Source organism: Canis lupus, chromosome X (genome assembly GCF_048164855.1).
Source record: "Canis lupus baileyi chromosome X, mCanLup2.hap1, whole genome shotgun sequence".
Lineage (NCBI taxonomy): Eukaryota > Metazoa > Chordata > Mammalia > Carnivora > Canidae > Canis > Canis lupus.
Genome location: NC_132876.1, coordinates 71,855,434 through 71,880,822, shown reverse-complemented (window position 1 = coordinate 71,880,822; position 25,389 = coordinate 71,855,434). Strand labels below are relative to the sequence as shown.

General features: G+C 38.1%; 1 protein-coding gene across 5 annotated transcripts in view; it reads right to left on the bottom strand.

Moving 5' to 3' along the window:
- OPHN1 (oligophrenin 1) overlaps positions 1-25,389 on the bottom strand; it is a 526,199-nt gene that overhangs the window by 246,278 nt on the left and 254,532 nt on the right. For all 5 annotated transcript variants that reach the window (XM_072817292.1, XM_072817295.1, XM_072817294.1 and 2 more), the window contains one exon: positions 24,288-24,359. In XM_072817292.1, the coding sequence (XP_072673393.1) occupies positions 24,288-24,359 (72 nt within the window). The remainder of the gene's footprint in view (positions 1-24,287; positions 24,360-25,389) is intronic.

Below are 25,389 nucleotides of genomic sequence, written 5' to 3'. Positions count from 1 at the left end.
AAATTATAAATATTTATTTACTAAACATGGGAGCATCCAAATGCATAAAATAAACAATAACAAACATAAAGAAAAAAATCAATAAATCAATAGTAATAAAATGATAAAATAACAGTACAGGACTTTAAAACAACACACACATCAATGAACAAATTAGCTAAAAAGAATATCAACAAGGAAAGGGTGGCTTTGAACACTACACTGGAACAGACAGATATTAACAAATATATTCAGAACATTCATCGTAAAATAGCACAATATGCATTTTTCTCAAAGTGCACAATGAGAACATTCTTTAGCATAGATCACATATTAGGCCACAAAACATGGCTCAGCAAATTCAAAACGATAAAAATCTTACCATACATCCTTTCTGACCACAAAGCTATGAAACATGGAATCAGCTACAAGAGAATAGATGGAAAGAATACAAATATGTGGAGGTCAAATAATATGCTACTAAACAATGAATGGGTAATCAAGAAAGCAAAGAAGAAATCAAAACTACACGGAAACAAATGACAATGAAAATATAGGGGCCCAAAATATTTGTAATACAGCAAAACCATTTCAAAAAGGAAAATTTATAGAAATACAGGCCTACCTAAAGAAGCAGGAAAAACTCAAATAATCTAATCTTATATGTAATGGTCCTAGAAAAAGAACAAAAAACAAAACCTGAAGCCAGCAGAAGGAAGGAAATAATAAAGATATACAAACTGAAAAAGCAATAGAAAAGATTAATAAAACCAAGACCTGGATCCATGAAAGATCAACAGAATTTAAAATCTCTAACCAATTTTATTTAAGAAAAGGATTCAAATAAACAAAAGCACAAATGCCAGAAGAAGAAGAATAAGCAAAACCACAGAAATGCAAATAACTATAAGACAATATGATGAAAAATTATATGCAAATTCTACAACTTGAAAGAAATGGATAAATTAAACTAATAGAAACATATAAACATTCAAAACTGAAAAAGGAAGAGATACAAAACTTGAACAAACCAATAACCAGCAAAGAAATAGAATCAGTAATCAAAAAACTCCCCCAAATCAAAAGTCACAGGCTAGATGACTTCACAGGTAAATTCTACCAAACATTTAATTCATATGTATCCTGTCAAACTATTCCAAACAATAGAAAAGGATGGAAAACTTACAAATTCATTACTTGAGGCCAAGATTACCCTAATAACAAAAACAGATAAAAATTTACCATTCAAATTGTCCTCCAAAGAAAGCAGGGGTAGCCATTCTTATATCAGATAAATTAAAGTTTATCCCAAAGAATGTAGTAAGAGATGAAGAGGGACACTATATCATACTTAAAGGATCCATCCAACAAGAGGACCTAACAATCATGACTATTTATGCCCCGAATGTGGGAGCTGCCAAGTATATCAATCAATTAATAACTAAAGTTCAGACACACTTAGATAATAATACACTTATACTTGGTGACTTGAATGTAGCACTTTCTACAATCAACAAATCTTCTAAGCACAATCTCCAAAGAAACAAGAGCTTTAAATGATACACTGGAACAGATGGATTTCACAGATATCCACAGAACTTTACATCCAAATGCAACTGAATACACATTCTTCTCAGGTGCACATGGAACTTTCTCCAGAATGGACCACATACTGGGTCATAAATCAGGTCTCAACCAATAACTAAAAGACTGGAATCATCCCCTGCATATTTTCAGACCATAATGCTTTGAAAATAGAACTAAATCACAAGAAGACATTTGGAAGGATTTCAAACATGTGGAGGTTAAGGACCATCCTGCTCAAAGATGAAAGGGTCAACCAGGAAATTAGGGAAGAATGAAAAGGATTCATAGAAACTAATGAGAATGAAGATACAACCATTCAAAATCATTGGGATTCAGCAAAAACAGTCCTGAGGGGGAAATACATTGCAATACAAGCATCCATTCAAAAACTGGAAGAACTCAAATACAAAAGCTAACCTTGTCCCTAAAGGAGCTGGAGGAAAAACAGCAAATAGATCCTACACCCAGCAAAAGAAGATAATTAATAAAGATTCGAGCAGAACTGAATGAAATAGAGACCAGAAGAACTGTGGAACAGATGAACAAAACTAGGAGTTGGTTATTTGAAAGAATTAATAAGATACATAAACCATTAGCCAGCCTTATTTAAAAGAGGAGAGAAAAGACTCAAATTAATAAAATCATGAATGAGAAAGAAAAGATCACCACAAATACCAAGGAAATACAAATGATCTTAAAAACTTAATATGAGCAACTATACTCCAATAAATTAGACAATCTAGAGGAAATGGATGCATTTCTGGAAAACCACAAACTACCAACACTGGAACAGGAAGAAATAGAAAACCTGAACAGGCCAATAACCAGGGAAGAAATTAAAACAGTCATCAAAAACCTCCCAAGACACAAAAGTCCAGGACCAGATTGCTTCCCAGGGATTCTATCAAATGTTAAAAGAAGAAACCATACCTATTCTACTAAACCTGTTCAAAAAGATAGAAACAGATGGAGCACTCCAAAACTTGTTTTACGAGGCCAGGATCACCGTAATTTCAAACCAGACAAAGACCCCACCAAAAAAGGAGAATTATAGACCAATATCCCTGATGAACACAGATGCAAAAAATTCTCAACAAGACACTAGCCCATAGGATCCAACAATACATTAAGAAGATTATTCTATTGGGACTTCAAGGCAGGAAACAACAAATGTTGGAGGGGATGCGGAGAAAAGGGAACCCTCTTACACTGTTGGTGGGAATGTGAACTGGTGCAGCCACTCCGGAAAACTGTGTGGAGGTTCCTCAAAGAGTTAAAAATAGACCTGCCTACGACCCAGCAATTGCACTATTGGGGATTTACCCCAAAGATACAGATGCAGTGAAACGCCGGGACACCTGCACCCCGATGTTTATAGCAGCAATGGCCACGATAGCCAAACTGTGGAAGGAGCCTCGGTGTCCAACGAAAGATGAATGGATAAAGAAGATGTGGTTTATGTATACAATGGAATATTACTCAGCTATTAGAAATGACAAATACCCACCATTTGCTTCAACGTGGATGGAACTGGAGGGTATTATGCTGAGTGAAGTAAGTCAGTCGGAGAAGGACAAACTTATATGTTCTCATTCATTTGGGGAATATAAATAATAGTGAAAGGGAATATAAGGGAAGGGAGAAGAAATGTGTGGGAAATATCAGAAAGGGAGACAGAACGTAAAGACTGCTAACTCTGGGAAACGAACTAGGGGTGGTAGAAGGGGAGGAGGGCGGGGGGTGGGAGTGAATGGGTGACGGGCACTGGGGGTTATTCTGTATGTTAGTAAATTGAACACCAATAAAAAATTAAAAAAAAAAGAAGATTATTCACCATGACCAAATGGGATTTATCCCTGGGATTCAAGTCTGGTTCAACACTGGTAAAGCAATCAATGTGATTGGTCATACCAGCAATATAAAAAACAAGAACCATATGATCCTCTCAATAGATGCAGAGAAAGCATTTGACAAAATATAGCATCCATTCCTGATCAAAACTCTTCAGAGTGCAGGGATAGAGGGAACATTCCTCAGGATCCTAAAAGCCGTCTATGAAAAGCCCACAGACAATATCATTCTCAATGGGGAAACACTGGGAGCCTTTCCCCTAGGATCAGGAACAAGACAGGGATGTCCACTCACCACTGCTATTCAGCACCGAACTAGAAGTCCTAGCCTCAGCAATTAGGCAACAAAAAGAAATAAAAGGCATTCAAATTGGCAAAGAAGAAGTCAAACTCTCCCTCCTTGCAGATGACAGGATATTGTACAAAGAAAACCCAAAAGACTCCACCCCAAGATTGCTAGAACTCCTACAGCAATTTGGCAGTGTGGCAGGATACAAAATCAATGCCCAGAAGTCAGTGGCATTTCTATACACTAACAATGAGCCTGAAGAAAGAGAAATGAAGGAGTCAATCCCATTTACAATTGCACCCAAAAGCATAAGATACCTAGGAATAAACCTAACCAAAGAAGTAAAGGATCTATACCCTAAAAACGACAGAACACTTCTGAAAGAAATTGAGGAAGACACAAAGATATGGAAAAATATTCCATGCTTATGGATTGGAAGAATTAATATTGTGAAAATGTCAATGCTACCCAGGGCAATTTACATGATTAATGCAATCCCTATCAAAATACCATGGACTTTCTTCAGAAAGTTGGAACAAATCATCTTAAGATTTGTGTGGCATCAGAAATGACTCCAAATAGCCAGAGGAATATTAAAAAAGATAACCATAGCTGGGGGCATCACAATGCCAGATTTCAGGTTGTACTACAAAGCTGTGATCATCAAGACAGTGTGGTACTGGTAGAAAAACAGACACAAAGATCAATGGAACAGAATAGAGAATCCAGACGTTGACCCTCAACTTTATGGTCAACTAATATTCGACAAAGCAGGAAAGACTATCCACCAGAAAAAAGATAATCTCTTCAATAAATGGTGCTGAGAAAATTGGACAGCCACATGCAGAAGAATGAAACTAGACCATTCTTTTACACCATATACAGAGATAAACTCAAAATGGATGAAAGAATTCATTTGGGGAATATAAATAATAGTGAAAGGGAATATAAGGGAAGGGAGAAGAAATGTGTGGGAAATATCAGAAAGGGAGACAGAACATAAAGACTGCTAACTCTAGGAAACGAACTAGGGGTGGTAGAAGGGGAGGAGGGACGGGGGTGGGAGTGAATGGGTGACGGGCACTGGGGGTTATTCTGTATGTTAGTAAATTGAACACCAATAAAAAATAAATTTAAATAAAAAAGAAAGAACTAAATGTGAGACAAGATTCCATCAAAATCCTAGAGGAGAACCCAGGCAACACCCTTTGTGAACTTGGCCACAGTCACTTCTTGCAAGATACATCCATGAAGGCAAGAGAAACAAGCAAAAATGAATTATTGGGACTTCATCAAGATAAGAAGTGTCTGCACAGCAAAAGAAACAGTCAGAAAAACTAAAAGACAACCTACAGAATGGGAGAAGATATTTGCAAATGACCTATCCGATAAAGGGCTAGTATTCAAGATCTATAAAGAATTTGTTAACACCCAAGAAGCAAATAATCCAACGATGAAATGGTCAAAAGACATGAACAGAAATTTCACAGAGGAAGACATAGACTTGGCCAACAAGCACATGAGAAAATGCTCTGCATCACTGGCCATCAGGGAAATACAAATCAAAACCACAATGAGATACCAGTGAGAATGGTGAAAATTAAGACAGGAAACAACAAATTTGGACAGTATGTGTAAAACGGAGAATGCTCTTGCACTGTTGCTGGGAATGTGAACTGGTACAGCCACTCTGGAAAACTGTATGGAGGTTCCTCAAAGAGTTAAAAATAGGTCTGCCCTTCGACCAAGCAATTGCCCTGCTGGGGATTTACCCCAAAGATACAGATGCAGTGAAACGGCAGGACACCTGAACCCCAATGTTTATAGCAGCAATGTCCACAATAGCCAAAGTGTGGAAGGAGCCTCGGTGTCCATTGAAAAATCAATGGATAAAGATGTGGTCTATGTATACAATGGAATATTACTCAGCCATTAGAAACGACAAGTACCCACTATTTGCTTCCATGTGGAGGGACCTGGAGGGTATTATGCTGAGTAAAATAAGTCAATCAGAGAAGGACAAACATTATATGGTCTCATTCATTTAGGGCATATAAAAATTAGCAAAAGGGAATAAAGGGCAAGGAGAGAAAATAAGTGAAAATATCAGTGAGAGTGACAAAATATCAGAGACACCTAACTCTGGGAAATGAACAAGCAGTAGTGGAAGGGGAAGTGGGTGGGGGGTTGGTTAGACTGAGTGATGGGCACGAGAGCGGCACTTGGCAGGATGAGCACTGGGTGTTATGCTATATGTTGGTAAATTGAACTCCAATAAAAATTTTTTTAAATTAAAAATAATAAAATATCATGCACCATATATCAATGTTATTTAATCCTGTGATGCAAGGGTAGTTCAATGTCTCCAAATCAATTAATATGATACATCCCATCAATAAGAAAAGGATTCAAAAAGCGATCATTTCAATAGATACAAGAAAAAAAAGCATTTGACAAGGTACATCTATTAATGATAAAAAAAAGTTCAACAAAGTAGTTTTATAGGGAACATACCTCAACATAATGAAGGCCCTATATGAAAACCCCACAGTGGACCTTATAGTCAACTGGAAAAACCTCATAACTTTTCCCCTAAGATCATGAACAAGTCAAGGATGTCCACTCTCATCACTTTTACTCAACAAAATACTGGAAGTCCTAGCCCCAGCAATGAGACAATAAAAGAAATAAATAATAAAATAAAATAAAATAAAATAAAATAAGTAAAGTAAAAAGTAAAGTAAAATAAAATAAAATATAAAATAAATTAATTAATTAATAAAATAAAATGAAATAAAATAAAATGTATTCAAATTTTTAAGGAAGAAGTAAACATGTCAGTATTTGCTGATAATATGATACTATATATATAGAAATCCCTTAGGAATCCACAAAAAATTACTAAAACTAATTAATGAATTCTGTAAAGTTGCAGGATACAAAATCAATGTACAGAAATCTGTTGCATTCGTAGACACTAATAATAAAGCAGCAGAAAGTAAAATTAAGAAAACTTAACAATAGAGGTAAAAATAAGCTATACTCTGAAAACTCTAAAAGACTGATGAAAGAAATTGAAGAAACACAAAGAAATGGAAAGACATTCCGCGTTCACAGAGGGTAAAAGAATAAATATTGTTAAAATGTCTCTACTACCCAAAACAATCTACAGATTTAATCACAATACTAACACTGGGTGGCTCAGTCAGTTAAGTTTGTGACTCTTTGTTTTGGCTCAGGTCATGATCTCAGGGTCAAGAAATCAAGGCCTGCATTGGGTCTCCATGCTCAGTGAGGAGTCTGCTTTTTCCCCCCTCTCTCTGCCCATTCCCCTACTTGTGTGCTTTTGTTCTCTCACTCTATTGAATAAATAAATCATTAAAAAATACCAATAGCATTTTTCACATAAGTAGAGAGAACAATCCTAAAATTTGTATGTAACCACAAAAGATCCCAAACAGCCAAAGCAACAGCCAAACAGAAAACAGCTAACAGCCAAACAAAAAACAAAAGTAGAATTATTACAATTCTAGACTTCAAGTTATATTACAAAGCTGCAGCAATTAAAACATGGTACTGGGCAGTCCTGGTGGCTCAGCGGTTTAGCGCCGCCTTCAGCCCAGCATGTGATCCTGGAGACCAGGGATCGAGTCCCACGTCAGGCTCCCTGCATGGAGCCTGCTTCTCCCTCTGCCTGTGTCTCTGCCTCTCTCTGTCTCTGTGTCTCTTGTGAATAAATAAATAAAATCTTTAAAAAAACATTATGGTACTGGCATAAAAATAGACACATAGGTCAAATGAACAGAAGAGAAAACCCAGACATATACCCACAATTATATGGTCAATTAACCATCAACAAAAGAGGAATGGATATAAAATGGGAAAAAATGCAGTTTCTTCAAGAAATGGGGCTGGGAAAACTGAACAGCAACATGCAAAAGAATGAAACTGGACCATTTTCTTTCACCATATATAAAAATAAACTCAAATGGATTAAACACCTAAATTTGAGACCTAACACCATAAAAATCCTAGAAGAAAGCACAGGCGGTAATTTTTCTGACATCAGCCATATCAATATTTTCTAGTTATTTCTCATAAGGCAAGGGAAATAAAAGCAAAGATAAACTATTGGGACTACATCAAAAATAAAAAGATTATGTACAGCGAAAGAAATGGTCAACAAAACTAAAAGGCAACCTACTGAACGCTAGAAGATATTTGCAAATGACATATCCAATAAAGGGTTAGTATCTAAAATAGATAAAGAACTTATATACCTCAGCACCCAAAAACCAAATAATTCAATTTAAAAATCAGGCAGAAAACATAAACATTTCTGCAGAGAAGACTTCATGATGGCCAACAGACTTATGAAAAGATATTCAACATCTTTCATCATCAGGGAAATGTGAATCAAAACCACAATGAGATATCCCCTCACACCTGTCAAAATGGCTAAAATTGACAACACAAGAAACAACAGGTGTTGTCAAGGATGCAGAAAAAGGGGAACCCTCTTGCACTATTAATGAAATTGCAAAGGGGTAGAGCCACTGTAGAAAACAGCACAGCAGTTCCTCAAAAAGTTAAAAATAGAACTATCCTATAATCCAGCAATTGCACTACCAGGTATTTACCCAAAGAATACAAAAATACTAATTCAAAGGGATACATGCACCCCAATGTTTATAGTACCATTATCTACAATAGCCAAATTATGGAAAGAGCCCAAGTGTCTGTCGAGTGATGAATGAATAAAGAAGGTGTAGTGTTCACACACACACACACACACACACACACACAGAGGAATATTATTTAGCCATAAAGAGGAATGGAATCTTTCTATTTGTGAAAACATGAATGGAACTAGAGTATAATGGTAAGTGAAATAAGTCAGTCAGAGAAAGACAAATACCATATGATTTCATTCACTCATATGTGGAATATAGGAAACGAAATAAGCAAATGGAAAAAAGAGATAGAGAGAAAGCAAGAAACAGACTCTTATTTATAGAGAACTAATAGATGGTTACCAGAAGGGAGGGAGCAATATAGTAAATAAGTGATGGGAATTAAGGAGTGTACTTGTCATGATGAGCACTGGGTGACCTATGGAATTGTTGAGTCACTATATTTTACACCAGAAACTAATACAACTCTATATGTTCTAGTATACTAGAATTAAAATATAAAACTTAACAAAAAATTGTAACATATAATCTGAAAAATACTGCACAATTCTCAATAAATATTCACAAACTGAACACACTTGTGTAATCAGCACTCATATAAAAAGGCAAAATATTGTCAACACCTTTAAACGCACCATTGTGCCTGATTTTATCACTAATATCCCCACTCTTGGGTAACCAGTATTCTGGTTACCTCGAACACCATTACTTATTTTTGCCTGTTTTTGGACTTTATACAAATATGTACATATAGCAGGTAATCTTTTGTGATCAGCTTTTCCCTCCTTGATCTTATATTTGTCAGATTCATCCATGTTGTATACAACAGGTCTGGTTCATTCATTCTGCTTACTATAAAATATTGTGAGTTTGTCACAATGTATTTACCCATTAGATTGTCAGTAGGCATTATTAATCTATCTTTATAAATTTTTTTATAGCAACCCCACAAAACTGGGTTCAGAGCACATGAAATGCAAAGAGTACAATTTCTGGAGTTACAAATATCTGATTGAAGTTTGCTTCTGTCAATGACTTTCTGTCCTTGGACAAGTAATTTGGCCATTATGGGTCTCGGCTTCCTCATCTGTAGGGTGTGGATAATAACGCTTAACTGAGATAACAGAACAAGTACCTATTATGTGGTGATTATTATTATAAAGCATGTAAAATATTTGATTTTGGCTTGAAAATCATTTATGTATTACTGTCACACAGGTTAGCACTTTTTTTTTAAACACAGCTTAGCTCTTGAGCATGTTGAATACTTGACTCATTCTGCTAATACATTATGGGGCCACTGAGACTAAACAAGGGATAAGGGGATCTCACATTCTGTTTATAGCTTTTGAAGGTTATTTGCTCCTGCTTCCGTCCTTTCTGTCCCAGGGTATACAGTCATATTTGGAATCCAGGCCAGACTAATAGACTCAGCCTCACATACTCTAACTATGAGGTTGCATTTTATTCCATCTTCTTTATTTTTTCAACATCATTTACCTCCAGAACAAGCCCTTTTCCTAAAGTTCTTTCTATGATCTCTGTTCATGGAGAAGAAACAACAAGACTGTCAACCTCATACATTACTGACAATGCTTATTTGCCTGACATCTGTTGGGTGAGAACACACTATATCATAGCTGTACACAAGCTCCAAGTCTCCAAAAAGTGGGTTAAATGCAGATTCAGATGTCTTAGGCAATTTGGCCCTTATTCTCACCAGAGACTACACAAAGGCTCAATTCAGTGACTGTTCTTTGGCAAGAGCATCCTTGAAAAAGAACTGAAAACATAATACTGTGGGCAATTCTGACAAGACCCAAAAAATATGAATCAAAGGGTACAAATACTTTCTCTGTCATGTGTCTATGGGGGATGACTAAGTCTTTATTCTGCCATCTCCAATGGACAGCCCAGCATTCTACAATGCAGTATGAAAGACCCATTATGAACAGAACTGGACTGAGTTTTATTCATCCTTCCTTGAACTTGGTGCAGGGGATTGGGGGGAAGTTGAATGGTGGTGAGAAGGGGAATAGTGGTAGGAAGGGTTCTGCTAGTCAACTGATAGCTAAAATACAGACATGGGAAAATACTCACAAAATTTGCATGTGCAGGGACTTTTGAGAGGTGAGAGGAATAGAAGGAATTAACCAAACAGGATTCTAGAGTAGGTAGACTAAAAAAACCTCTAAACCTAGTAGATAAGAAGTTAGGAGAAAGAGATAAAGAAGATCATCCTCAATCTATCCTAGCCACCAGAAATTAATACTTTATTAATTTCTTAATATAAGAAATGTGAAAATTCATAGACTCAGAGCCAAGAAACTTGAGTTCAAATCCTGGATTTCTCACTTGCATTTGCCACTATAAAATGAGCTTAATAATAACCAGCAACAAGATTTAATTAAGGTTCCAGACTAGAATTATAATGTTACCAACAGGAGTTGAGAGTTTAAAAGTAGTAAAGGAAGACAGAAGTGTTAATATCTCCATCTTACAAAACCACAGTCAAAAGATGAGGGAGTAAGAAATAGGGGTTAAGTATATTATTTAAAGTAACAGAGGTGGGAGGGAGGAGCAAGATGGCGGAGGAGTAGGGTCTCCAAATCACCAGTCTCCACCAAACTACCTAGAAAACCTTCAAATTATCCTGAAAATCTATGAATTCGGCCTGAGATTTAAAGAGAGACCAGCTGGAATGCAACAGTGAGAAGAGTTCGCACATCTATCAAGGTAGGAAGACGGGGAAAAAGAAATAAAGACACAAAGGCCTCCAAGGGGGAGGGGCCCCGCGAGGAGCCGGGCTGAGGCCGGGGCGAGTGTCCCCAGGACAGGAGAGCCCCGACCCGGAGGAGCAGGAGCTGCACCGACCTTCCCGGGGGAAAGGGGCTCGCAGGGAGTTGGAGCAGGACCCAGGAGGGCGGGGATGCCCTCGGGCTCCCGGGGACACTAACAGACACCTGCGCCCCGGGAGAGTGCGCCGAGCTCCCTAAGGGCTGCAGCGCGCACGGCGGGACCCGGCGGGACCAGGAGCAGCTGAAGGGGCTCGGGCGGCGGCTCCGCGGAGGGGGCTGCACGGCCCCGGGATCAGCTCGGAGGGGCTCGGGCAGAGGAAGAGGCTCCGTGTGGAGGGGGCTGCGCGGTTCCAGGAGCAGCTCAGAGGGGCTCGGGCGGCGGCTCCGCGGAGGGGGCTGCGCGGCCCGGGAGCGCGAATCCACCAGCGCAGGCTCCGGAGCACAGGGCGCCGGGACACAGCCCAGGATCCCGCCTCCCCCGGGAAAGGCAGAGGCCGGGAGGGCCCAGGACAGCAAGGACGCTCCTGCCCCAGCTGAGCACATCAGCGGCCCCGCCCGGAGCCTCCAGGCCCTGCAGACGGAGTTCCTGCCGGAGCTGAATCCAGGTTTCCAGAGCTGCCCCGCCACTGGGGCTGTTCCTCCTGCGGCCTCACGGGGTAAACAACCCCCACCGAGCCCTGCACCAGGCAGGGGCACAGCAGCTCCCCCAACTGCTAACACCTGAAAACCAGCACAACAGGCCCCTCCCCCAGAAGATCAGCTAGACTGACAACTTCCAGGAGAAGCCAAGGGACTTAAAGTACACAGAATCAGAAGATACTCCCCTGTGGTTCTTTTTTTTTTTTTTTTTTGTTTTTGTTTTTGTTTTTGTTTTGTTTTGCTTTTTGATTTGTTTCCTTCCCCCACCCCCTTTTTTTCTCCTTTCTTTTTCTTTCTCTTTTTCTTCTTTTTTTTTTTCTCGTTTTTTTTTCTTTTCTTCCCTTTTTTTTCTCTTTCTCTTTTCTTTCCTTCTTTCTCTCCTCTCTTTTTCTCTTTTTCCCAATACAATTTGCTTTTGGCCACTCTGCACTGAGCAAAATGACTAGAAGGAAAACCTCACCTCAAAAGAAAGAATCAGAAACAGTCCTCTCTCCCACAGAGTTACAAAATCTGGATTACAATTCAATGTCAGAAAGCCAATTCAGAAGCACTATTATACAGCTACTGGTGGCTCTAGAAAAAAGTATAAAGGACTCAAGAGACTTCATGACTGCAGAATTTAGAGCTAATCAGGCAGAAATTAAAAATCAATTGAATGAGATGCAATCCAAACTAGAAGTCCTAACGACGAGGGTTAACGAGGTGGAAGAACGAGTGAGTGACATAGAAGACAAGTTGATAACAAAGAGGGAAACTGAGGAAAAAAGAGACAAACAATTAAAAGACCATGAAGATAGATTAAGGGAAATAAACGACAGCCTGAGGAAGAAAAACCTACGTTTAATTGGGGTTCCCGAGGGCGCCGAAAGGGACAGAGGGCCAGAATATGTATTTGAACAAATTCTAGCTGAAAACTTTCCTAATCTGGGAAGGGAAACAGGCATTCAGATCCAGGAAATAGAGAGATCCCCCCCTAAAATCAATAAAAACCGTTCAACACCTCGACATTTAATTGTGAAGCTTGCAAATTCCAAAGATAAGGAGAAGATCCTTAAAGCAGCAAGAGACAAGAAATCCCTGACTTTTATGGGGAGGAGTATTAGGGTAACAGCAGACCTCTCCACAGAGACCTGGCAGGCCAGAAAGGGCTGGCAGGATATATTCAGGGTCCTAAAGGAGAAGAACATGCAACCAAGAATACTTTATCCAGCAAGGCTCTCATTCAAAATGGAAGGAGAGATAAAGAGCTTCCAAGACAGGCAGCAACTAAAAGAATATGTGACCTCCAAACCAGCTCTGCAAGAAATTTTAAGGGGGACTCTTAAAATTCCCCTTTAAGAAGAAGTTCAGTGGAACAGTCCACAAAAACAAAGACTGAATAGATATCATGATGACACTAAACTCCTATCTCTCAATAGTAACTCTGAATGTGAACGGGCTTAATGACCCCATCAAAAGGCGCAGGGTTTCAGACTGGATAAAAAAGCAGGACCCATCTATTTGCTGTCTACAAGAGACTCATTTTAGACAGAAGGACACCTACAGCCTGAAAATAAAAGGTTGGAGAACCATTTACCATTCGAATGGTCCTCAAAAGAAAGCAGGGGTAGCCATCCTTATATCAGATAAACTAAAATTTACCCCAAAGACTGTAGTGAGAGATGAAGAGGGACACTATATCATACTTAAAGGATCTATTCAACAAGAGGACTTAACAATCCTCAATATATATGCTCCGAATGTGGGAGCTGCCAAATATATAAATCAATTATTAACCAAAGTGAAGAAATACTTAGATAATAATACACTTATACTTGGTGACTTCAATCTAGCTCTTTCTATACTCGATAGGTCTTCTAAGCAAAACATCTCCAAAGAAACGAGAGCTTTAAATGATACACTGGACCAGATGGATTTCACAGATATCTACAGAACTTTACATCCAAACTCAACCGAATACACATTCTTCTCAAGCGCACATGGAACTTTCTCCAGAATAGACCACATATTGGGTCACAAATCGGGTCTGAACCGATACCAAAAGATTGGGATTGTCCCCTGCATATTCTCGGACCATAATGCCTTGAAATTAGAACTAAATCACAACAAGAAGTTTGGAAGGACCTCAAACACATGGAGGTTAAGGACCATCCTGCTAAAAGATAAAAGGGTCAACCAGGAAATTAAGGAAGAATTAAAAAGATTCATGGAAACTAATGAGAATGAAGATACAACCGTTCAAAATCTTTGGGATGCAGCAAAAGCAGTCCTAAGGGGGAAATACATCGCAATACAAGCATCCATTCAAAAACTGGAAAGAACTCAAATACAAAAGCTAACCTTACACATAAAGGAGCTAGAGAAAAAACAGCAAATAGATCCTACACCCAAGAGAAGAAGGGAGTTAATAAAGATTCGAGCAGAACTCAACGAAATCGAGACCAGAAGAACAGTGGAACAGATCAACAGAACCAGGAGTTGGTTCTTTGAAAGAATTAATAAGATAGATAAACCATTAGCCAGCCTTATTAAAAAGAAGAGAGAGAAGACTCAAATTAATAAAATCATGAATGAGAAAGGAGAGATCACTACCAACACCAAGGAAATACAAACGATTTTAAAAACATATTATGAACAGCTATACGCCAATAAATTAAGCAATCTAGAAGAAATGGACGCATTCCTGGAAAGCCACAAACTACCAAAACTGGAACAGGAAGAAATAGAAAACCTGAACAGGCCAATAACCAGGGAGGAAATTGAAGCAGTCATCAAAAACCTCCCAAGACACAAGAGTCCAGGGCCAGATGGCTTCCCAGGAGAATTTTATCAAACGTTTAAAGAAGAAATCATACCTATTCTCCTAAAGCTGTTTGGAAAGATAGAAAGAGATGGAGTACTTCCAAATTCGTTCTATGAAGCCAGCATCACCTTAATTCCAAAGCCAGACAAAGACCCCGCCAAAAAGGAGAATTACAGACCAATATCCCTGATGAACATGGATGCAAAAATTCTCAACAAGATACTGGCCAATAGGATCCAACAGTACATTAAGAAAATTATTCACCATGACCAAGTAGGATTTATCCCTGGGACACAAGGCTGGTTCAACACCCGTAAAACAATCAATGTGATTCATCATATCAGCAAGAGAAAAACCAAGAACCATATGATCCTCTCATTGGATGCAGAGAAAGCATTTGACAAAATACAGCATCCATTCCTGATCAAAACTCTTCAGAGTGTAGGGATAGAGGGAACATTCCTCGACATCTTAAAAGCCATCTACGAAAAGCCCACAGCAAATATCATTCTCAATGGGGAAGCACTGGGAGCCTTTCCCCTAAGATCAGGAACAAGACAGGGATGTCCACTCTCACCACTGCTATTCAACATAGTACTGGAAGTCCTAGCCTCAGCAATCAGACAACAAAAAGACATTAAAGGCATTCAAATTGGCAAAGAAGAAGTCAAACTCTCCCTCTTCGCCGATGACATGATACTGTACATAGAAAACCCAAAAGTCTCCACCCCAAGATTGCTAGAACTCATACAGCAATTCGGTAGCGTGGCAGGATACAAAATCAATGCCCAGAAGTCAGTGGCATTTCTATACACTAACAATGAGACTGAAGAAAGAGAAATTAAGGAGTCAATCCCATTTACAATTGCACCCAAAAGCATAAGATACCTAGGAATAAACCTCACCAAAGATGTAAAGGATCTATACCCTCAAAACTATAGAACACTTCTGAAAGAAATTGAGGAAGACACAAAGAGATGGAAAAATATTCCATGCTCATGGATTGGCAGAATTAATATTGTGAAAATGTCAATGTTACCCAGGGCAATATACACGTTTAATGCAATCCCTATCAAAATACCATGGACTTTCTTCAGAGAGTTAGAACAAATTATTTTAAGATTTGTGTGGAATCAGAAAAGACCCCGAATAGCCAGGGGAATTTTAAAAAAGAAAACCATATCTGGGGGCATCACAATGCCAGATTTCAGGTTGTACTACAAAGCTGTGGTCATCAAGACAGTGTGGTACTGGCACAAAAACAGACACATAGATCAGTGGAACAGAATAGAGAATCCAGAAGTGGACCCTGAACTTTATGGGCAACTAATATTCGATAAAGGAGGAAAGACTATCCATTGGAAGAAAGACAGTCTCTTCAATAAATGGTGCTGGGAAAATTGGACATCCACATGCAGAAGAATGAAACTAGACCACTCTCTTTCACCATACACAAAGATAAACTCAAAATGGATGAAAGATCTAAATGTGAGACAAGATTCCATCAAAATCCTAGAGAAGAACACAGGCAACACCCTTTTTGAACTCGGCCATAGTAACTTCTTGCAAGATACATCCACGAAGGCAAAAGAAACAAAAGCAAAAATGAACTATTGGGACTTCATCAAGATAAGAAGCTTTTGCACAGCAAAGGATACAGTCAACAAAACTCAAAGACAACCTACAGAATGGGAGAAGATATTTGCAAATGACATATCAGATAAAGGGCTAGTTTCCAAGATCTATAAAGAACTTATTAAACTCAACACCAAAGAAACAAACAATCCAATCATGAAATGGGCAAAAGACATGAACAGAAATCTCACAGAGGAAGACATAGACATGGCCAACATGCATATGAGAAAATGCTCTGCATCACTTGCCATCAGGGAAATACAAATGAAAACTACAATGAGATACCACCTCACACCAGTGAGAATGGGGAAAATTAACAAGGCAGGAAACAACAAATGTTGGAGAGGATGCGGAGAAAAGGGAACCCTCTTACACTGTTGGTGGGAATGTGAACTGGTGCAGCCACTCTGGAAAACTGTGTGGAGGTTCCTCAAACAGTTAAAAATATACCTGCCCTACGACCCAGCAATTGCACTGTTGGGGATTTACCCCAAAGATACAAATGCAATGAAACGCCGGGACACCTGCACCCCGATGTTTCTAGCAGCAATGGCCACGATAGCCAAACTGTGGAAGGAGCCTCGGTGTCCAACGAAAGATGAATGGATAAAGAAGATGTGGTTTATGTATACAATGGAATATTACTCAGCTATTAGAAATGACAAATACCCACCATTTGCTTCAACGTGGATGGAACTGGAGGGTATTATGCTGAGTGAAGTAAGTCAGTCAGAGAAGGACAAACATTATATGTTCTCATTCATTTGGGGAATATAAATAATAGTGAAAGGGAAAATAAGGGAAGGGAGAAGAAATGTGTGGGAAATATCAGAAAGGGAGACAGAACATAAAGACTGCTAACTCTGGGAAACGAACTAGGGGTGGTAGAAGGGGAGGAGGGCGGGGGGTGGGAGTGAATGGGTGACGGGCACTGGGTGTTATTCTGTATGTTAGTAAATTGAACACCAATAAAAAAATAAATTAAAAAAAAAAAAAAAAAAAAAAATAAAGTAACAGAGGTAAGCAACAGAAGAATTAAAAGGATGTTATAGTTATCAAAAATTAGAAGTGTTAGAATAGACAGGCTTTAACAGGATGTCTGGAGGCCTGTAAAGTGGAAGCCATGGCTCATTAACAGGAATGTTATAGACTTGTCTCGGCAGTACTCCAAAAACAAACTCACAGGAAGGCAGATCAAAGCAGACAGGGCCTAGACAAAGAAGGCCAGAGACACTGAAGAAGTAAGGGAGAAAAGGCCTGAAATCCTGCTCCCAAAGAAATCCTCCCCACAAATAATAAATATTCTACACCTTAGTTAATAACTGTCAATAAAAGATAAAGACCCAAACGCTAGGTGCAGTTCTTACTCAAGCTCACCAGCTCTCAGATATCAAGAGTATACTATCAACTTAATAACTTTTCCACTTGTACCACTAAACCACAGTGTCTGGTCCATTCTTGAATTCTTTCTTGTGATAAAACTAAGAGCCTCTGGCAACAACACAGAGATAGATGGGTTGGGAGGAGGCCTTAGGGTCTGGGGATCTCCCCAGTCTGCCCAGCAACAGAAGAAGAGGGAAAGAGAGAGGTGTGAGCAATGATCTACTCTATTTATAGTGAGACAAAACATAATTTCTCAAGTAGATAATGCAATAGCAATATAAGCATATTTTGAAGGTATGTATGTATGTATGTATGTATTTATTTATTTATGAGAAAGAGAGAGTACGAATGGGAAGGAGCTGAAGAAGCAGGCTTCCCACCGACCAGGGAGCCTGACCTAGAGTTCTGGGATCATGACCCCAGCTGAAGGCAGATGATTGAATAACTAAGCCACCCAGGCAGCCCAAAAGCATATATTTTTACAATATGAAAATAACCACCAAAAGAATACAAATGGTTAAAATTGTATAACTTTGAGGAGTAGGGAAAGAATGAAGACTATTGAGTTTTTAATAGATCTTATTATATTATTTTATTTTAAATTATTGTGCATGTGTGTGTGTTGTATGTAAGTTCAATTTTCACAGTGGAAAAAAATACTTTTTTCTCAAAATTTAAGGGTTGTAAAATGGGATTAGTTTGATTACATTGGAAATTACACACTAAAATTTGAAGAAAACACATCCATCTAATTAAGTATCCTAACTGTCATACTGAGATTAGAAGACATATCCTATTTAATTGGAAAAGGGAGACCAATCAAGTTTTAGCATAAAGAGGTAGTTTGCAAACTTTTTAGCCAAGAGAATCCTATTCTCAAAAAAAATATTGCCCCAAAAGTTCACTATATAAAACAGATCCAAGAGAAACTGCTGTATCAGAAGTTTGGCAAGAGCATCCTTGAAAAAGAACTGAAAACATAATACTGTGGGCAATTCTGACAAGATCCAAAAAATATGAGAAAATCTTCTGATGGAGATGATACCTGTGTATCATCTAGGGGTCTCCCCAGTAGGTAGGGAGTTAGGAGCCATACCAGCAGAGTTTCCCCTGGGGAAAAAAAAATCCTCTGATGGAGATGATACCTGTGAAATCATCTGGCCCATGATTCCATGTTTGGGAAGCCAACCATCGAGGCATTTAGAAGCTATTGTATAGCAAAAGCTAGTGCCCAAGGCATCACAGAATGGCTAATCAAATAGAGAAACTATTGTCTTTGTGAAATGTCTCAGTTATAAAATGGTGTTTTGAGATTCTGATTATTGAAAAAGCCTGTCCACTAGAATTCAATCAGCCAAGTTGAACTGACAACAGCGTTCACTGGCCTGCAAATGGACTTTGCAAACAGAGTAATTTGCACTACCCAACAAAATCCTAACCAATAGCTCGAAATCTATTACAAGAGCCACAGATGAAGAGTATCATTTGATTTATTACATATCATTTCCCTCCATGCATGCCCTATCACCTTTCCACAGATTTCACATAAAACATTATTTCAAGAGGTAGTATCATCAGCATCATTTCAAGAGGTTAATCCTCTTTGAACAATAATATGAGTTTATTCCAAATATGTCCCGTCTTAGTTCCCAGCACTCTCTATTATTTGCCTCCTCCTTTTTTTCTTAGACTTTCTATGACAAAAAGGCATCTCCCACATGCCGCAGAGCCAGAGACACAAATCTGGAGATCTAGTGACATGAAACCTCTACATATACCAGTAGTTATGTGGAAAACATTCATTGCCCCTATCTTTCTTTTCCTGCCTCACTCATTAACTTCTCTTCTTGTGATTTTTTAATCAGAGTAAGATCATCACGAACTGGACAATTTCATGGAGAGTGTTCTATTCTATTTTGCTGCCAATAACAATGATAATGGTGAGGGGGATAGGGATGAGGAGGATGATAACAACAACAGAAAATACTAACATGTATTACATGCCAGGTGCTATTCAAATAATTTTATATAAGTTAACTAATTTAATTAATTCTATATCTATATGTATATGAACTTTCTTCAAATGCTGCCTTACTGTTGATTTTTAATCCAGAGAATTCATGAAGTGGTAGAAGCTCCCTACCAAAAGTAATTACTTGGAACTAAATATGAGGCCTGAAACTAAAAACCTCCTAGAAGTCAACATAGGCAGTAACCTCTTTGACATCATCTATAGCAACATTTTTCTCCATGTGTCACCTTGGGCAAGGGAAACAAAAGCAAAGTTAAACTATTGGGACTATATCAAAATAAACTTTGCACAGCAAAGGAAACTATCAACAAAATGAAAAGGCAACCAACTGAATGGGAGAAGATATGTACAAAGGGTATATCTGATAAGGAGTTAGTATTCAAAATATATGCAGAACTTGTACAACTCAATATCAACAAACAAATATCCAATTAAAAAATGGACAGAGGACCTGAGGAGATATTTTTCCAAAGAAGACATAAAGATGGCCAATAGTCACATCAAAAGATGCTCAACATCACTTAGCATCAGGGACATACAAATAAAAACCATGATGAGATACCACTTCACACTTGTCAGATGGGTAAAATCAGCAAGACAAGAAACAACAGGTGTTGGCAAGGATGCAGAGAAAGAAAGGGGAACTCTCTTGCACTGTTGCTGGGAATGCAGGCTAGTATAGCCACTGTAAAACAGTATGGAGGTTCATCAAAAAATCAAAAATAGAAATACCATATGATCCAGGTATCTCACTGCTGGGTGTTTACCCAAAGGAAAAAGCACTAATTCAAGAAGATATATGCACCACTATGTTTACAGTAGCATTATTAATAATAACCAAGATATGAAAGCAACCCAACTGTTCTTTGCTAAATGAATGGGTAAATAAGATATGATACATGTTACTTAGCAATAAGAAAGAATGAGATCTTGCCATTTGTGACACCATGGATGGACATAGAGAGTATTATGCTAAGTGCAATAAGTCAGTCAAAGACAATATCATACAATTTCACTTATATGTGCAATCTAAAAAACAAAACAGGGACGCCTGGGTGGCTCACTGGCTGAGCATATGCCTTCAGCTCAGGGCGTGATCCCGGGGTTCTGGGATTGAGTTCTGCATCGGGCTCCCTGCAAGGAGCCTGCTTATCCCTCTGATTATGTCTCTGCCTCTCTATGTGTGTTTCTCATGAATAAATAAAATCTTTAAAAAAAAACCCAGAAAACAAAAAAACAAAACAAATAAAGAGCAAATGATCAAACAAAGAAACCAAGCAACCAACCAAAAGAGAGACTTAAATACAAAGAACAAACTATTATTGGTTGCCAGAGGGGAGCTGGTTAGGGGGATGAGTAAAATGGATAAAAGAAATCCAGGAGTATAAATTTCTAGTTTTTAAATAAATATTTCAACTGTAATTACTTTGTCTAGTTCGGTGCTACCAAATAGAAATTTAATGCAAGCCATATCTATAATTTTTACCTTTCTAGTAATCATATTAAGAAAAGGAAAAAGAAACAGGTGAAATTAGTTTTAATATATTTTATTTCATCCAGTATATACGAAACAGTACCATTTCAACATGTGATCAATATAAAATATTAATGAGATATTTTACATTTTTTCACACTATCTTCAAAATCTAGCACATATTTTACATTTATAGCACAGTAAATTCTGACTACTCAGTTTCTACTACTGAATAGGTACACATTTAATTGCCCTTAGAATCTCACACAGAATAATTATTTGTCCATTGTTTTCTCAGTTTCCATGAGAAAACTGAGGCCCAGAGAGAAGTGTTATCTCTCATAAGGAGAAATTAGCCTCATACTTACAATCAAGAGAAATGAATTAAAATCCAAGCTCTGTCACTTCCTGGTTGAGTGACTTTAGACACTACACCTCAATGAACCTTAGTGTCATCATCTGTAAAAATGGGGTAAGTTCTACTATACAAGCTTCAAATGAGAACATATATCTATATTTGTAAGGGCCTAGTAAAGCATATACCACTACCAGGTAAGTCACAGAGACAACTAGCAGCAGTGCTGGGCTTATTAGTCTGGGCCCAACCAAAAGATAAAATCCACTATATAGAATTATTAAACAACAAGCTTATTAAACTAAAAATATTAACTATAATACGTAAGGAAACTCTTTACAGTACCCTGAGGCTGAGGGAAGGCACCCAAGGAAGGGCAAATTTGGAAGGGGCTCCAAATTCATTGGAAAAGGTATAATTTAAGCAGAGAAGTTAGCGTAAATTGGTTTGGCATGGTGGCCTAGAGTCACTAGGTAAGCAGGAGGAAATTCTCCAGAGTGCAGGTGGTGAGCAATTAACAACCAGTGGAGTAGGAATACAGAGAGAATGGGAACATTTTAGGTTGCTTATAAGCCTTGCAGGATTAAGCTGCCTCAGTAGGAAACTTCTAGGGAGCAAGCAGGCTGTTTGGGGGCTAGCAGAGGAAACAGGGAGCAGCAGCTCTGTTATAAACCTTCAGTAAGCAGGTAGGATAGGTGCAGGGCCTACAGAGTGGAGCTGGGGGACAGCATGATTGGGGAGGCCTTCAGGGAAAGACGTAAATCGGGAGACCTGCAGATAAGTTATCACCAAGCCAGGCAGAGGCTTCAAAGGCACTGAGAGTCCATGTATTCTGGATGTGTGGCTGGGTCAGAGCCCCAACATATAGCTCACTCCCTCTCTATTGACCTCCACTTTGCAGTAGTTGGAAACTTTAGGAGAGACCCTTCTCTCTACAACATCCCTCTAGTACCCTTTATACTGAGAAGTTTAACAGATTCATCATTGGAAAGAAGAGATACCTAAATGAATTCTGTCCATTTTCATAGAACAAGTATTGAGAAGTGCATGAACTGAGATGTAATAATTTGAAAACACACAGGGGTAGACCAGAAGCTGTATTTTCTCATCCTTAGTTCACTGCTCTTTCCATTATCCTAAATTTTACTACTAAGATAATTCTAGATAGTTTCTTGAAAATAGCACTCACACTAAGAGTTGGTCACTCTCCTTTTAGGTGTGCAAGTTAACCCTACTTGTAAAGAAGCAGAAGAAAGGAAGACTGATAGGAATATAGAAATGTAACCTTTCTGTGTCTCAGTTTCTTCATTGAGCTAATGGGTATTACACATCCCACCTTATAAGTTTGCTGTAGGAATTAAGGAAGACAACATACATAAAATCTTCAGCACAGGCCTGGGACATAGGGAATATACAGTAGAAATTTGTTTCCTTTCCTTCAGATGACATAAGGTCAACCACTGCAGCATATTCTTACATTCCTTTTTCCTAATCTCATCCAGGAGTGAAAGTAGACTAAGTGTGATGATTTTCATCACATTTCATTCTTCATAATATTTATTCACTGTTACATAACAACTGTCATCTTACTTAACTATTTTCATAACACATTTGTGATTTTAAAGGTTCTTCTCTCCTTCAATTATATAATTTCACAATTAAGTACTTATGTTAACGAGATTGCAGATATACCAAGTGGAATCCAGAATTGCTGTGCTATCCAGATAAGTTATTTAACCTGAATGTCAGTCACTCAAATAATGCCCAAGTCAAACTGACTGATGTTATCCAGCAGCGATATCCACTAGTCTCTTCTTTCCTCTCTGAACTTGCTATCTTTAATCCAAAATTCTTGTCACAACATTCCAGATAATAACCAGATGGTATGTTCTTAGTCCTTTTTAGGTTCAGATGCTTGGTCAAGATGCTACATTTAGTTCTTGAAGACCATCTAGGTTACATGTTCATACATATTGGAATTCACAAAATAGGTATATACCTAGCTGAAAATAATAAATCTGACAATTTTTCATACCTCTTTATGAGACAATGAGAAATCAGATCCATGGGTTTTCAAGCTAGAAATAATCTGAGATTATCTGGCACAGTGCTGTCCAGTAGAAATTTCTACAATGATGGAAATGTTCTATGTCTGTGCAATCCAACACAGTAACTACTAATGACATGTGGGTACCAAGCACTTGAAATCTAACTAGTATGAATAAGGAATTGCATTGTTAATTTTATTTTATTTATACAGCTATGGGCTACCATATTGGACAGCAAATATCTACATAGTATGGCTTAATGGAAAGAATGTGGGACTTGAAGCTAAAAAAAAACCCTAAAGACTAAATCCTGACTATTGTCAATTTAACTTTGGTCAGGTTTTTTATCTTTCCCAAACCTCAGCTGCCTCATTGTAAGATGTAGGTAATATTAGAACCTCACACAATTGTTGTGATTAGAGAATGAATGTAAAGCAAGTAGCCCAGTGTTTGGCAAGCATATAATAAGTACCCTTTGAATAATGCCTATTATTATCAAGCTCATTTTCCAGATGGAGAAAGTGAAGCTCCAAAAAGAGAAGAGACTTATCCACAGTTGCATGGCTAGTTGGAAACACAGCTAGGAGCCAATTGCAGATTTTCTTACTGTTTAAAATGAATTTTCTTATATATATGAATCCTCCTCACCCCTGAAGAGTGAAGAGTGGTAGCCCAAACTACTCAACTGCTATTAAAAAATATATAGTTGAAGAAAATGTACCTTGGTGAAGCCTATTTGCTCCTTCCGAAAATTTTCCAGGGGTTTAATCAGCAAATCACTAGCATTGTGTACCTAGGAAAAAAAAAGAAAGAACACACAAAACAACTTTCAGATTAGAAAGGATCAGATTCAAGTTTCCTTGTTACTAAGGCATTACCCTGTAATATATCAACCTGCAAAATGTAAATTGATTTGCGTTGTTTTTTTCATTGTTGTTACTGTCTTTTTTTCCCATATTGGTCTCTTAAGATCAAATGTTTTGAGAGGAAATGAGAGAAGGAACATTAGGGGCATTTCTTTGTAACTTACTGGTAGTCTGATCTGAGTTTCTAATTGATAAATATCTATAGTTATGTCCAGAAACAGATACAGGGGGGCTGAAGTATATGTGGAAAAGAAAAAAAGAATGGAAAATGAATGAAAATACCAATTGTGCCAAGTGCAAACCATTTTATGAGAGGCAAATGAGTTAGCAGTAATGGCATCAGGATAAATTCCAGGATAAATTGTGTCCAGTCCTGCCAGGGTGTGTCATAAAATCAAAACATTTTCTTCAGAACTTAGAGTATATTGCAGCATCACAGAGAACACTGAATCAAGCCTTCAAATTACCTACATTTGCTCTGAAGCTGATAAAAACAGCCTGCCCAAGAATGAAAAATATTGACATTGTTATGGTTCTAGATATATAAAAACACTATTTGCAAACTTGACCCCTTGCTCAGAAATATATAAAGCTTGTGTTCATATAAACCTCTTGAAAGATTACACCTGTCCAAAGCAATAAGTGGGGTTTGTTTTCTTCAGTGGTGTGAATCAGCTGTATAGTAATGGAAGAACTAAGAGAATACGTCTAAAGGGCTAGATTTTAGGATCTGTTGCATTAATTTTGATATAAGACAGGGAAATAAAGAACTGCCTTCCTTGTCAAATGAGACATAAAGTGTCAGTAAGACAAGATAGATCTTCATAACAAAAGTAGAAAAAAGAGTAGAAAGCTAGTTTTGACAAGTCCTGTATTCTCCAGATTAAGAATCAGTTTTTAAACTACCACGGCAAGTTGGGGCATTAGTACATATTTTTTATCTGTGTCCTGCAGGCA